The following is a 16326-nucleotide window of genomic DNA, read 5'->3' on the forward strand; positions in this document are numbered from 1 at the left end:
TCATAGAAGAGTGTAATAGGCTATTTTTGTAATGTAACCAAATTTAATACATAAGTCTTTGCAAAGTGCCTCAATACAAATTATTTCATTCACCTGATAAGAATAATAGTATTTCAATTGTCAAAATGCAAACTGCATATATTAAGTGTTGCTAGGTAGATAGGCCAAGCCATAATGTTTGTCCGGCCTGGCAACAACTAATGTATTCAGTTCAGATTCTGTCTATTGAAATACTATTCATCCTTTGACAACAAACATGGACAATCACACATTATACATAATTGATGACGCAGAGATGATTGTTTGACAGAGCACAAAGTCCTTTATTGAATACTTCTGTGCATTTATATACTCACATACGAGCAATATACAAAAGGAAACACACGTCCATCAGTCTTCCAAACTACAAATACATATATCATCATCATCCAGTAAAGATTACCTACCATTTGCACATTTTAACATAACTTGCTTATACACCTTTATATTCAATAGCAAAGAAAAGTCATATAGTAGACAAGGAAAAGTTTTCATAATTACACATTTCACAATAAGTTCTGTTTCTTCAAATCCAAGTTACTTGCCATTCTGCTCTCAATAAGTTTGCCAATCAATTGAAAATAAAAAGTGAGAAAACAAAGTTCATGCATTTGCATGATCTACTGACTTGCACTATGACACAGTCTCCACTTAGGTTCTTGAAAGATGACCCTTCTGGTAAAGTCATAAATGCAAAGTAGCATGCACATAAGAAATTATCTGACACAATATCAAAAGCAAGTAAAACTTGTCCAAAATCTACATAAATCACATATCACATATCACGAGCATCGATTCTAGGAGCAATGTGCTCCTTCTTCAGGGATCGCAAGTAAACTGGTGAAACTAGTAATGGACCATATACCATCATAGACTAATATATAACTTTTATGATAATAAATAATTTCTTATAATGAGTGAGTAAGGACACTTGATTCACTTGTTTCATTTGCGTGGGGATTTTCAGACAGGCTCACTTTTAGTGACAGATTTAATTTCAAAGCTATTACATTCCATGTCTCCCTCCTGTAGGATAGATAGTCAGAAGTAAAAGACCTAGGAGACAGAAACTACAATGTTCAAATGCAAAAACAGATTTTCCTACACAGCCTTTGAATGCAAGCAAGCAGATGTTCAGAAATCAAAATGTAATATTTCAGACAAGAGAGAGAAAAGAAAGAGAGTGATACATTTGTGGAAATATTGTTAATTTGAAACATAATCCAAATATTCAATCATATCTGTAGTTCCTTTTTATGTGTTTCTGCAAACCAACAAAACTTTGCCAAAGTAAATCTCTTATGATGTACATAAAATACTACAATAACATCCTTGCTTAAAGTGGGTGCAAAAAAAGTATAAATTGAAAAAGAAAAAAAAAATTGTAAGCTAAGTATTTATGTAATACCGATCTGGCTTGCACAGAGAAAAGTAGTGACAAAAAAAATAGATGAGACAAATTATCATCCTGATTTGAATCACAAAGTATTAACTCATGTTTCACTAGGATACTTTATCTAAATCAATATGAAACAATAAATATCACATGAGCATTGGCATTTAAACACAGCCTCTTGCAATCGTGAACTAATAAAGGCTTTCATATTGACATTCTAATATGTCATGTGACAAGTCTTTCCTCAACTTTGTGAGTAGTCCAAAACACAGCAGAGAGCTTAGTTTAAGAATTAAACCTTGTAATTCAAACAAAATATTAATATAAGATGAAGTAAGAGCCTTTTAAAATTCAATATTGGAAGGAAAAAATGAAAAAAAACCACTTCCTATCAAAATGATGGTGCTAAAAAGTGACTTGTCCAACTTTCTTATGGTGGCTCTTATGAACAAATGTTTGAGAAAATGCTATTTACCCCTGAAAAAAAGGGGTGCAAAGATGTCAAATTATCTATCCATAATCCTTAAATTGTCCAATTGACAAAAACAAATAGTATCAAAGAGAGCAAAAATAACTAGAACTTCAAAAAAATAAAAGCTGATTTTAAAAGGAGAGCTAAGTTTGGAAGTTATCACTAATCCACAATGAACAAGATTTAAAAAAAAAAAGCTACTCAAAATTTCAAATGCTGATTCATAAATAAGAAAAAATTGAGATAATCATAATAAGAACTATGGTGCAAAATGAATCTAAATCAAATATGGTGCAATTATTCTACCTTAAATATTTCTTGACTAGAGTAAAATAATCTTCATATTTCTATAACTGAATGGAAGTCAGAAGTGTTAATAAATCTTTGTCTTTGGTTATAGATTTAATTTGCAACAGTGCTCTTGCAGTAAGCAAACACAGAACGCAATGCCAGAGAAGCAGAGAAGCTGTTTGCATTTCCTTTATGGGCAGGAAGAAAGCATTACATCATTTGTCTTTAAAACCTTCTGAATCTGAACATCTGAAGTAATGAGGTAAAATCAATGTCATCAAGTACAAAATATAAAGTTTTTGTGCAACAACTCCAAAAAATAGAGCTTGTTATATCACATGTCATAACCATGATGTGCTTACATGTATACAACACTACAGAGGTACGGAAAACCATTTCAATTCTTCTTCACACCAAAGGTATATTGTTTCTTTTCAAAAATATAGCGCGATAGTCGTCAATGAGAGACAAAGATTGCAGATATAGTGGTTTGTTACAGTAGTCAATAACCTACTGCACAATGTGTTGTTTAGTTGCCATCACTGCATATAACCAATTGATCATAATTAATTATTACTCTCTCAAATTCTTAATCCATATAACAACAACCACAACACTAAGAATAGAAGACGAGCCCACAACCAGATCATATAGAGATGAGAACTCTAGGATTTCTTCTAATAATAGAATCAAATTTAACTTAGAGCTTCCTAATTTATTGAGCTGAAGTTTTTAGCCACTAAAACCATTATATTGGAGCCTCCTTTTTTGTTTAAAAAAAACCCTCTAAAAATCACCCATAATCTGCAGTATCTTGAAAATACAGCAAACTCTATCACTCCACAGAAAATGAGATAATAAGATTTATGTTGAGATAATTGCAGTTTCTGTCTTTCTTTCCTCGTATCAATAAATAATCTGTCTCCACTATTCAGAGTTCTTTTTCAATTCTTCCAGTCTTGAGAAGCAGAGGTTTAATTCAGGTGTTTACCTCCTTTCATGAGAAGTCTCCTATAGTCTAGTTGCCCCTCCTAGAATCTTCAGGGTTTCCTTAAAATCAATCATCGATCTACGATACCAAAAGAGTCTGCAAGAGCATGACTCTCAAGGAATATATAAATTAAGCCTAGGTCAATTCACAATCCAGCTAATATTTCAAGAGTCTTTGAGATGGTGGTGGAGGTGGGGTTAATTAAGATGGAATCCTTTCTCCTTGGTAGCGCTGAGCAGCCTCTCTCTCATGGTGTCCTCGTTGGAGTACTCTGGCAGCTTGAGATAGTGGACACAGGTATTGACCGATGGGTAGGTATGGTCATTAGCGTCCACCTTGCGGACGATGGTCAGACGAGGGTGAAGGTTAGCCAGACCACCGGGGGGTAAAGAGGAGCAGCCGGTGGTAAATTGAAGGAAGGACTTGCGCTCATCACCATTCATTGCACTCAGGACATTGACAAAGCGTTGGAAGCCAGGACTGTTTACAGGTAGACAAGAAATAAAACAGGAATGTGTATAAGAAATTGGATTACAAATGATTAAAATGATTAAGATGATTTGATAACAAAGAATGTCATGAACAAAATATGGAAATATACATGTTCATTATATCTTTTAATTTGGTCAATGTTCATTGACATTGTTCATCTCAAAATTGAAATCTTCACTAGATTTCAACATTTTTGCCTGTCACATAAATTATACATTGAACAAAAAGTTAGAATTACAACTCCAAACATTTTGAAGATAAATATTCATAGATCCATATTCCTATAAGTAAGAGTTGGTAATGACAAGAGAGAATGACAAAACTAGCAGACAAAGAGGAGAGGGGGCGGCATCCACGAGGGTAAAGTGTGCCTACCTTTCTCTGGTATAGCCTAGTTTAGGTTCAGTATAGTTGAGGATATCATCCCTAGTCCATGATGGAGCCTGGTCTCCAGATAGGATAGTCTGGAACTCAGCTGGACTAAAACTATGAAGCTTCTCTATGGGGAACACTTGATTGAAGCCATCTGTAATAGAGCAAATCATACAGGAAATAAATACATACATGTAGATATTATCATGAATTATGACTTTCATCAACCGTTACTTACAAAATCAAAGAAAAAAAAGAACTGCATAACCTGGACTGAATTGAATTTGCTGGGTTTATACGGATGGTAATCTTTCTAAATAAAATTTTGTTCATCAAACTAAATTATATTTATACTACATTTATGTCAAAGGTGAAATACATAGTGCTGCCTATAGAAAAATAAAAGTATGACACTGATACTTCCATCATATCGAAGAATATTTCTATAGCCTACCTAATACAAGAGATTAAAAGATAGAAGAAAATAGTAACAAGAAATTATAAATAGAGAATTTCCTTGAAATATTCAATACTTTAAGGAGTGAGTTTAGTCCTAGAGTGTGTACGTTCATATTCAACATCGACTAATAAGTGAACAAATGGGAAGAATGGTGAGTTAACCCACCTCTGAAAGCCTCCATCTGTCTCCTGATACCAGTATGAAGACAGAAATCAGTTACCAGCTCGATGTACTCCTCAGCATTGTCTAGACTCACACACTCATCATCACCGTTGGGTTTCAGGTTGAAGCTATGGTAACCATAAACTTTGGAGGACGGGTTGAACTGGAATGTCAACCTAAGAAATCAGAACAAAAATAGACCAATTACTTAAACATTAAAGATTCCAGACAATTTAGTGCATAGTAACAACCTACAACAATAGGATATATATATCTACAATAGAATGAATAAGTTTTTACACAAAATATCTGTTATCGATTTGGAAATAGTTGGATCTGTGCATGCATACAAAAAATGATTAATATACATGCATTTCAGGAGGTAGAAGTTGAATTCTTTAGAAAAAGTTTTATCATAATTTAACATTGATTGTGAGTTAAATGTAGTGTGGTTTTCAAGTCAATCACAAACTCTGTATTGAAAGATGGTCAATAAATGGTTCTTCCCACTTCTTGTTACCACTTGATTCTTTCTTTCTTTATAATAATATTAACAGCATTTATATCATGCACATATAAATCCCAAGGCAGTACTATTACCCTAGCTTTAACCCTGCTAAAAAGCATTCGAGGAATAAGTTCCTACCAGGTACCCATTTACTACACCTGAGTGGAGAGCAACAAATGTAGATTAATGTCTTGCCAAAGGACATGAGTGCCATGGTGGGACTCGCACTGCAAACCATATGATCTACAGACAAGTGATGTATCCACTACACCATTACACCTCGACTTCCAAGTACACAGTTTTCATACATTAGAATCTTTTTTAGATTCTTACCATGAGAGATAGAGAAAAGAAAAGATACATACCCTAGATCCTCAAGCCTAACAGGTACCCCTGATCCAGGTGAAGTCTCAAGACAGAGGTTCTGAATCTCATTGTTCCTCTCCTCCTCTGTCTTACTTCCATCCAGCTGGATCTGTCTCTTACGATCCACCATCTCTTGAAGATGCTGAAGGAATCTTGCACGATGAGGGTCAATCAACTCAAAGTCAGACCAGGTCAAGACACCTGCAAACCAGGCTGGGGTACATGGTTTGGGTGGGTCTGCTGCTAGGATGAGCTCCTTGGACTCGTTACCGCTGTCGATGGCCAGATCAGAGATGAGCTCACTCATGCTCTCCAGTGAGGCCTCCGTCTGCTGCATCTCAGCGAAGAAGACCTCCGAGTCTCGTGGTGAGGTGTAGGATTCATGCGTAGAGGTGTAGTAGAGGTGGGTACTACCTGTCTCACCCATGCACATGAGTTTGAGGAAGGGTCTTGAGAGGGGGATGTCTACCATGCGATTGTCCTGGAGGCACTTTGCCAGGAAGGTACCAAGGAAGTTGTAGAGTTGCTCAATGCGAGAGATCTCTTCACTGTCTTGGATGATGGGAGCAGGGAAGAGACCTGAGGCTTTCTGGATGTAGTAACCAGGGGGCTTCTCACCTTCACCAAGATCAACCTGCAAGCACACGCCACAAATTAGTGAGTAAACAATGTCACCTGAACTTGTGGAAAAGAAATATGAAATACATTGCTAAGTTCAATAAGCTAAAATTGATTACAATCATGTATTCAATTAATATTCGAACCCTAAGTTCAGAGGAAAAAGATGAATGCCCCCATAATCAAAGCATTTTAGAACTCTGTTTGGGATGAGGTTCTGATAAGTAAAGGAAAAAGAATTCTGTATTAAACTGGTGATGAGCTTTACATCCGTATCATTGATGACTAATAGCACTGACTATTTAAAAACACAAACTACACAAATTGAGGTTAGTAAAATATGCAATAAAGGTTTGATTCACATCAATGACCCAGCAGAAAACTCTATACCCACCTTTCTTGACAGGTCATCTGCTATTTCATCATCAGTCAACCACATTCCTAGACTCTTACGCTGGAGCTCAGCTGCTATCAGAGCATAGAACTCTAGAGTAGGACCAAGACCTGTTCCTTCCTCTCCAAGGAACTCAACCTGATTGAAACAAAGTATGAGTTGATGAATAGAATGTATGTTTCATTATGGGGAGGACAGAGACCAGTACCACTTCAACATGGCAAGTCGATTGAATTCTAGGATTTTTCCAACACACAAATGGTATGCAAATGAGCCCCTGGACAATTATGTGGGAAATATTATTTTTTAAATTCTTAAATCATATATTTATACAGACACTATTCACAAATATGCGAGCGTTGAGGGGAAAAAAGGTTCATCTTTGCTACTTTCAATCATTAGATTTGTTGATTCACACCCTAGCCTGTCTGCTTAGGTTCTTGGATACTTCATTCAATTTTCATTTGCATATCTCAATCTAGGGTGCAGTAAATTCTTACTTTGTAGGAACAGATCCATGAATATTCCAAGAAATCTAGGCAGTAGCTTGATGAAAGCACTTGTAATAACAATAACAGATACTTTACACCCCTTTGAAAGATACCCAAGTCAAATGAGCATCATTATCTTATCATGGAAGAATTTCTCACCTCTAGTATAGACTTCTTTGCACAATGAAGTCTCATCACATTGATGGCCCATTCAACTAACTGCTCTCCTCTCGGTACTTTGACCCTTTCATGTTTGAGACGTCCAACCTGGAACTCATGATGGTCATCTCGTCTAGTGCTAGGAGTCCTCACACGTTCAGTGTTGGCCTCACGTTTCCCCTGCAGCCACGCTATGGCTCTGTATGGAAACACATTTGCCACATTATGTATTGGATAATTGTGATAAGTCAAACTTAACATTTGGAGGGAAAACAATCATTCTGCAGTACCGTTGGATTCCTCCCTCCCTCAAATTCTGGAACGTATAATATATAATCCATATAATCCATACTCCTCATGTACTATCCAAGTTTTGAACAAACTTTATAAATACTCATTTCAGATATGTTTGCTTTTGATTATATGATATTATCTTAAATCTATGAATGATCAAACATCACAACTAGAGTACCCTTTTTACATTTTAGGGGAAAAAAATGTAGATAAGACATCTGCTTGGAATACATGCACATTGCATGACGGCTTCAAAATGTAATATTTACTATAACTCTCATAAAAACAAGACTGTAAGACAAGTGCAGAGAATATTTAAAATATTTGTATTGATATAAATGGGTTTATATCAAAGTTTGATATAAATGCATTTATATCAAACTTCAAATAGACTTTGAAATTAATTCACTAACCTTGATACACCAAATGCAGTACATGTGAAGTAGAGTTGCCTGGTCTCAAATGGGAAGAGCATTGGACATCTATTAGTCAGTCTCTCACACCACTTAGGCAGAGATAAGCTTGCAAGAACCAGAGGATCCTAAGAGGCAAAAAATAGTGAATCATTAGTTAGAGAGTTCAGTCCATCAAGTCAAGTATTTACCCCTGAAGTACCCATTTTACTTTAACTCACATCAAGGCCTCATTTCACACAATTTGGTATTACTGACAAATGACAGTTTTGATTAGTGAAATCCTTGCTTCTGATAGGTTATCAGCAGATTTGTCACTGATCTTTGTCATTTGTCATTGATAAAAGGCTTTGTGAAACGGGTCCAAGAAGTTTACTGTGTGCCAATCAAAATAATCCCTATACCTTGGTCCATAGGTAGTTCAAATAAAAAAGGAAATATTCTTTCAACTTTATCTCTTTATTAGATATAATTTTTGTCCTAAATGGACAAATCATGGACATCATCTTGAGTTTACTTGATGTCTTAAATGTTTATGGATACCATGTGCTAATTTCGGGGTTGGTAATCAAAAAGTGTCTACAGAAATTTATAACAGCTATGAGAAGAAATTACCTGCACTTGCTGAGCTAGCTTGTTAGTGATCTTTTTACTGTAGAACTCTTCAGGTGGTACATTGAAGCGATGACCATCTGGATCTGTAAGAAATCAGAAAAGAAATATGCTCAGTCTTTGAACAGTGTACATTTGGTTCACCTGAAGTAGCACACCACAATCAACCAAGGATAGCAATTTTGTTTCATTATCGTTAAGATTTATGCATTCAGCACCATATAAGATGCTTTACTCTTCTCACATCAACAGCATTAGCTGAACTTACTTGTAAATCAATATATCTATATCAATGATATTCAGTCTCTCTATTATGATATCTTACTTCTGACAGTTTGGGTATCAAAGTAATGGAATTGCAAATGTGAAGTTCAACAGTGCTCTTGAAAGGGAAGTGACTGAAAAAGGAGCAGTCATGTTCATACACAATGTTTGAAACAGTTTTAGCCCGTACAAGAGCACTTACCTGTGGACCCAACATCTGTAGCAATGGCATAGAGAATCCTGAGGAGCTGTAAGACATCATCTACACTGCAAGCACCAGTCTCCTTACCCCCAGCATTCAGACTACCACCATCACTCTCACTCAGTACATGCCCAGAGTCCTGGCTTAGGCGCTGTTGGCTAGATGGTCTGGCTAGACCAAGCTGGATGAATTCCTGTTTATAAATCAAGGGACAAATTTCATAGTATTGTGAATTCTTGTTCTAGAAGTACAACACTAATTGGAAACTTTAAACCATCAAGGATAGTGCCTGAGATATCTAAGGATGGGGTTTATCGAAAATGTGTGTTATAATGAAATCAAACTGTATCCAATGGCTCAACAGTTTTATGAAAATCTATCTGTTACAAGACTAAAGGTGCATGGTTCTCTGCCTATATTCATGAGTGTAAACACTGGCATCAGAAAAGTAGATTTATAATAAAAATTGACATTATCTGAACACACTTCACGATCCTTCAACTTTCATATACACAATCATGTCACACATCTAACATTTTCATTTTTAGGAGATGTGCTCTTTGAGACAAACAGGCTGAATTCAATCAAACTACTTAATGTAGTTACATTCTTCAAGAAGGTGGAGAATGGACTAACCCTGTATGCAGCGATTAGTCTAGATGAGTTCCTGGTCCTGCGTATATTAGTAGCATTACTAGTCAGCTTCCATCTCCTAAGGAACTGAGCATCTGCCTTCTCCTGTAGGTACATGATAAGCTCTGTCTTAGGTAGTCTCTCGGTGCCTAGATGTCTCTGTACAAAGCCTACAGTCCATGGTCCCTGAAGGGTGATGACAAGAGGAGATACAACATTGAGCAAAACACAAGGACAAGGTTTGAAATACTACACAAGGCCTTTCCTTTGCATTATCCTTAACTAAACCAAGAAAAAGACAACTCTAGGCTTTATTGTACCCATCAACAACAATTTTTTTTTTTAAAGTTACGTTTACAACATGTCAAGTTGTTTTGATGCTTACCTCTGTGTTTTCTACACTTGAAGTGCTCTCATCCTGGGGTCGTGATTCCCTGTATACAACTCTGTCAAACAAAAATTATAAAAACAATGTAAAAGAGATTCATACATTTTCTACAAATTGATTAGACAGCTGTTAGACACATTTTACATGAATGGAACATGTACATTATTATTCCATAAATACATTAGTTGGTGAGCATGAAAATTTAGACCAAATGCTCCCAAATAAATGCATGTAAAAAATAAATAATGGATCAAAAGTCACTGAACAACTTATCAATTTCTACCCATGTTAAATAGAAGGGTAAAAAATCTTTAAAAAAATTTAAACAAAATATTAATTTCCACTTTATTCTTATTAGCCTATTATCAATTGTAAGTGTTTATTATTGGTAGGCTTCATACCAAAGAACCAAGGAATGTTCTCTTTATTAATTCAAGACACAATGTCTGGCTGTTTTCTAATGAAAATGTGAAAATGCAGTGAGTGATTCTTACGTGTATGTGGGCTCCCATATCCTGCGTAACCTATCATGTTTGGTGCCAGTAGGTGTCTGCTGGTACAGCATCTGAACGTATCTGAAGATGGTGGATCGTAGATCCTCACAGTATACCTCGGTCTCCTGTACCTAAATACACAACAACCATCAACAAGAAAATTCATTAGATGATATCATCATCGAGCTCACTAACACCAATAAATTGAAGGATTTTTCTTGTGTTAAATGCAATGATTAGCAATGATTGCACAAATAATTATATGCTCTTTTAAAAATTACATGTAACATTTAATCATACTTTGTGAAAAACTTTTGTTGATTACTGTGCACGATCAATAAACCATATAAATTAGCACGAAAGCAGATGTTTCATAGATGACAAAGAATATTAGAACCATGCATATAGATCCATATAGTAAGAGGAGTATATACTTCATAGGAGATGAAAGACTTACCCCTTGTAGTCCAGGTCCTCTTAAGAAGAGTCCTAGTCTTGGTGTCGGAGTGCTATCAGTCTCATCTCTAAATGATGTATCGGGTGTACCTGTACAACATACAATTAATAAACATAGATTGGAAATGATACACATCATCTAATGGACTCCCTTCCAAATTAAACAATGTGAACAGAGCTAATTGATAGTCACTGATTAAATGAAGAAATTAACACAAATGAAGACTGAAATAAGAAATCAAGTTTGTGATGTAGGTTACATTGTATGTAAACCAATATTCACAAAGAAAGATTGGGAAAGATGAAGGCATAAAAAAAAGTTGTGATGAAACATAGAAGAAATTAAATGCAACATCCCTTTTTTTCTTCTTGTACTAACTGTGCTAGTGTGAACAATAACCACTTTAGGTATTGACAGATAATTGTTGACAGCTGATCTTGTGAGCAGTCCCAGTACAGAGAGTTCAAAATACGCCAATCAAATTCATTTGCTGCTGCTGCTGCTCGGATGATGTCATAATGGTTTTAATGATTGGTTGAAGTCAACATGTGTTTGATTTTTGACATTGATCCTAATTCAAGTTTTAATACCAGAGGCTCTTAAACCCATATTTGGCTTACCTGGTGGAGGTATCTCAAGGTCTGTAGTCTGCTGGACATTGGTCCTGCCAGGTCTAGGATCAAAGGCTGGTACCAGAGCAGAGAACTGTCTCTTCAATACATGTTCATCATCCCATGTCTTACGTCTCACACCTCGGCTATCATAGTCCTCTTCCTCCTACACATTCAGATATCAAACAAAACAATACATATACTAATTAAATCCTCTTTAATTGTTATGCTCCACAAATGCATGTAGGAATGTTGGTCTGCACCTAAGAGTCATTTACAAGATCAATGGTGTAATATAAATGCTACATCGTGTAGTATGCTTACACACAAAAACATACCCAAATGCCAATAAAATTTCCACGCAAACAAAATGGTCTAAAACCTTTTACAAGTAAATGGATTTTCTTTTTCAACTGAACTGCTTTGATTCAACACCACCCCTTTGATAGTTCACTGCTCTATTTCTGTTGACATATAATGAAATTCCTTGTTTTGTGTGTGTCTTTTAGTGTACTTTTCCAAAATTGCAAGTGGGGTATCAATATGTCATGGTGAATAAAAGGAAAATGCATTCATAAGCAGTGTGCAAAAGAGGAACCGTGATTAGATCACCATACTATGTAAGACAAGCTCTTACCGTTCCATCATCATAGTCCTCTCCGTCACTATCATCCTCATTCTCATCATCGAGATCCTCCGGCTCTGGGAACTCCTCATCCTCCAGCTCGGCCATGAGTGAGCTGGTAGGACAGGGCTCTAAGAACTCATTATCACTCTCACTAGAGGTGGATGTGAGGGAGGTAGCCAGGGCTGAGCTTAGGGTACTCGTCAGGACAGTGCTGGCTGATGTAGGCATGGAGGTGGTGGTGGCACCAGGCAAGTTAGGAGCACTCTGGGCGCTGCTCAGGTAGTTGTCTACAATGGCAAATGAAGTGATAATGTACATATATGAGCTTGTATTACATATGTATTGGAAGCTGGAAAACATTCATGTGAAAATCTGTATAAAACAAATAAACAGTGTAAAGCCATCTGCATAGGGGAGAATGAGTAAATCCATGTTTGATGTAAAGTTGCATTTTTGGTCTTTGGACTTTTTGACAAGTCTTGAATAAAACCTCATTTGCATTGAATTGAATTGAATTGAATTGAATTGAAACTACAAAGAGAGAGAGGATGACCAAGACTCCAGAACTATTATACATTCACTCTTAGAAATATATGCTTTATTAATTGGCTTGGATGCAATAAGATGACATAATCTTTAATGACAGAAAGTAAATGAGTAAAAATGCAACAATGCAAACGCTTACTCTTGAAACAATAAGACTCAAACTTGAAGTTAAGGGAAGCCTTCATTAAGAATCCCAGGGACAAATACGTTGCATTTACATTAACAACAGCAACATTAGCAGCAGTGGAACTGCTTTTACTTACTGCTAGGCAGGCCAGATGAGGAGTAAGGGAACCTGACAAAGCTGGAAGTAAAGGTGTTGGTCCGGTTTGAGAGGGTACTGTTACCGCTGCCTACACTACCCCTGCTCTGTCTCATCAGAGATGGGAAGGTATCTGCTAGACTGGACACTACATCCTGGTTACTGCTTAGGTTGGGTACACTAACACTCATACTGCTGGTGGTAGGGGGCAGCACAGGGGTGGAGCCGGTACCTGAGGTAAAGTATTATTACATGAAGAACCCAGGACAGGTGCATTGAATGACAAGACCTATACAACTACACAACATACAATACATAAGGAAGAGCGATTGAGATCTTTGAAATAAATAATAATTGTCCCAAACCTTACTTATAAACTGATTATTTGAGTGTTCTGATACATTTATATGTAGCAGCTTTCCATTCACAAGACCAATTATTAGGTATCAACTTCTTTATTATTTAGTTCAGATTTGTTATCAATTAAATGCAGAGCTGCATGTTACTTACGATATCTGAAACAGCTTTAAAGTGGGTATTCCATGACAACAACAAAAATTTGGTAGTACTTCATTTGGCAGTAACAACATATAATGGAAATAAGAGTTGAATACCAATACTCCTTATCATGAACATGAAATTAAAAGTGCATGTTGCTGAATAAACTTTTTTCATGTCAGCATATAATATTACCTGCTGTAGGAGGGGGCAGCTCTATGGCCTCAGAAAGAGCCTTCTCTGAGTCTGTAGCCAATCTCTTATTCCTTCCTCCGCTCAACACCGCGCTGACAGCACCATCGACCACTGCTTCTGTCTCTGCCAGCACTGCTTCCAGACCGGATCGCATCAGCTGATTCTCCATCACAACGGCTGCTGATGCTAGACTGGGAGCTGAGAGATCGGAAGTGGAGGCGTGATCTTTATCTGTGTGTTTGGTTGGTCCAGGACAAGCAGGGCAGACGGACAGACAGACAGAAAGACAGACATACACCATAGACAAAGGAATAGGCCGAGTGCAGGAGGAGGAATAGGAGGTAGAGGAAACACACACATAACAAAATGCAACAGATCATTGTGCACATAGACAGGCAAACAAAAAATAAATCAATCAAATAGGATACAAATAGAAAAGACAAAGCAGTCCTCATTCAAGTATTAGCTTCTCCTATAAGGTACAATCATTTCATTGCTACAATATCCTTTTGTATAATTATTTATGAGATGATCATATATATCACTTGATCATATCTTATACAGTCTATTATAAGACTGATAATTTGTATTTCTCTGATTGTATTTTTGTTTTGTATATGTACATTCATTTGCCTTGCAATGTTGACATAACGAGAAGAAGCGAATTTGCTTGAAAGGAACTCGTTCAAAATATATTGATGTATTACGGAGAGTAGCAAAAGATAAAAGCTAGAAGAAGAAAAGGCAAGCTAATTACTTTAATTTCCTTTAATGGATAATTTGGTCATCTGGTAAGCCATAAGCTGTATGGTCACCCTGTTCACATCTTAACATTAGAAAATTAATCAAGAAACCTAATACAACAATTTCACTGCAAACTAAAAAAAAAGCATTACCAAACAAAAGTTAACTCACAGCAATACATATACAACAAAACTATCACATAATAACCAAATACCAATGGTTTTATACCCCCCCCCCCCCCAAGACCAATCGCTACTACTGCCTAAGTGTTCAAAGGCACTATTTAAAAAAAAAATTAGATTACATGCTGTACCACTGAGAACAAAAAAAAATTCAAACTAAAAATAAAAAAAGAGTACACAAAAAATAGGGGGGCAAAAGTGTGCTGCATACTAGATCACATACAATACAATACACTATACAAATTACAGACAAAATATAATTCAAAATGATGTGGAAATATTTCCTGAGACTGAATACATTTCTCATTAGATAACCAGGTAAAGAGCATCATATTACTATTAAACACATTTTATGTAGTGCCTTTTACATTTTCATTTTGATAAGTCCACTATACTTATAACATTTTAAAAAGCAAATGATGAAAGCAAGAGGACACCAAAGGGTCTCTATTATAAGAAATATGATGATGTTTTGATGTTTAGATGAATGATGAGGATGTTATACCTTTACAAGCAGTGCCAGCATCTGGTCCCTCTCCTGCACTGAGGCTAGGTGTGGAGTTGCTCTTATTCCGACCCAGGATAGGTCCTGTAGCTCCTGGTGTGGATCCAGGTATGGAGCTTGTGACAGAGGGGCTCCTGGTACCTGGGATGGTGACCGTCTTCATGCGGGGGAGAGGAGGGGGCTCTCTGGAGGGGAGGGGCTCGTTCTGTGCAGCTGCTTTCAACACTGCAGCTACCAATGCTAAATCAAGACAAATTCAGAAATGGAATGTTAAAATTGTTAAGTACTGGTTAATAAACATGAAAAGAGTTGTATGTGGTAAGACAATGTCTCATGTGTGTCTGTTGAAGAACCTTCTAGTTTTTCTCAACAGTCATTCAACAAAAAGGTTTCCTGAACACTTATGTCACAGGAAAATGTGACATACCATGTGTATCTGTTGAGTTTACAGCCATGTAAATTTTGCAAAAACAACATAAACCTATCGGGCATAAAATATCATGAATGATACATAAAACTTTACTCTAGACTATACATGCTTGCAGTTCGACTCAGAACACCTTCACCATTGGTATGCAAATGATGCACACTTCAATACAAGATGTCTCTCTTATCATCAAAGATAACTTGGCAAAAGACAACAAGTAAAATTATATTTCAACATGCTTTGGCGAGGAAATTCAGAGCCAATTTCACACCCTGCCTAAAGTAACTGATGGTATTGTTACTTACATTCTCTCTCACTAGAGGCCAGACCCTCGGCTTGGTGAGCTCCTTCAAACTCTCTCCATCTCCAATCAGTACTCCGCCCTCTCTGTCCCATCACCATCTGACGAAGAACCTGTGAACGCACCAGCTTACGCTGCTTCCTCATACTTGATTCAGGGTCCTTCACCACTTTGGCTGGAGCAACACCTGGGTGGGAGCAGCAAAATTTAATGAGGGGGAGTTGAATTAAAGGAATTTGTTGTTTTCTTGCTATTGTTTGTGTTTTATATTTGTGAAGGCGTTATCGGTCAGTTGATTCACATTTTAAAATTGTCTACTACTGCTCGAATATAGAAGCTTCATTATCCACATGAGGTATTATTGGCAGTCAGTGATTCTGTGAATTACATATCAATGTTTGAACAGTGATCTAAAAACTAATTATAAAGTAGATGAAATTAACAGCTTGTGATCATAAA

At 36.6% G+C, this 16326-nt stretch overlaps 1 protein-coding gene across 3 annotated transcripts in view; it reads right to left on the reverse strand.

Annotated features, from left to right (window-relative positions):
* Nucleotides 1–299: 299 nt before the first annotated feature.
* The window catches only part of LOC754879 (E3 ubiquitin-protein ligase HECTD1), a 52224-nt gene continuing 36197 nt past the window's right edge, over nt 300–16326 (reverse strand). For 2 of the 3 annotated variants that reach the window (XM_030999239.1, XM_030999240.1), the window contains exons 26-44: nt 15872–16054; nt 15140–15379; nt 13709–13939; nt 13017–13247; nt 12217–12494; nt 11589–11745; nt 10969–11057; nt 10512–10642; nt 10015–10075; nt 9633–9815; nt 8997–9189; nt 8534–8616; nt 7919–8046; nt 7212–7410; nt 6562–6699; nt 5549–6183; nt 4679–4851; nt 4057–4207; nt 300–3669 (exon numbers count right to left, since the gene is read on the reverse strand). In XM_030999239.1, coding sequence (XP_030855099.1) covers nt 3387–3669; nt 4057–4207; nt 4679–4851; nt 5549–6183; nt 6562–6699; nt 7212–7410; nt 7919–8046; nt 8534–8616; nt 8997–9189; nt 9633–9815; nt 10015–10075; nt 10512–10642; nt 10969–11057; nt 11589–11745; nt 12217–12494; nt 13017–13247; nt 13709–13939; nt 15140–15379; nt 15872–16054 — 3767 coding nt within the window. In that variant the 3' untranslated portion in view covers nt 300–3386. The remainder of the gene's footprint in view (nt 3670–4056; nt 4208–4678; nt 4852–5548; nt 6184–6561; nt 6700–7211; nt 7411–7918; nt 8047–8533; nt 8617–8996; nt 9190–9632; nt 9816–10014; nt 10076–10511; nt 10643–10968; nt 11058–11588; nt 11746–12216; nt 12495–13016; nt 13248–13708; nt 13940–15139; nt 15380–15871; nt 16055–16326) is intronic. The other variant, XM_030999241.1, reaches the window with a different exon arrangement.

Source organism: Strongylocentrotus purpuratus, unplaced genomic scaffold, assembly GCF_000002235.5.
Source record: "Strongylocentrotus purpuratus isolate Spur 01 unplaced genomic scaffold, Spur_5.0 spur5_scaffold_5, whole genome shotgun sequence".
In the NCBI taxonomy this organism is placed as follows: domain Eukaryota; kingdom Metazoa; phylum Echinodermata; class Echinoidea; order Camarodonta; family Strongylocentrotidae; genus Strongylocentrotus; species Strongylocentrotus purpuratus.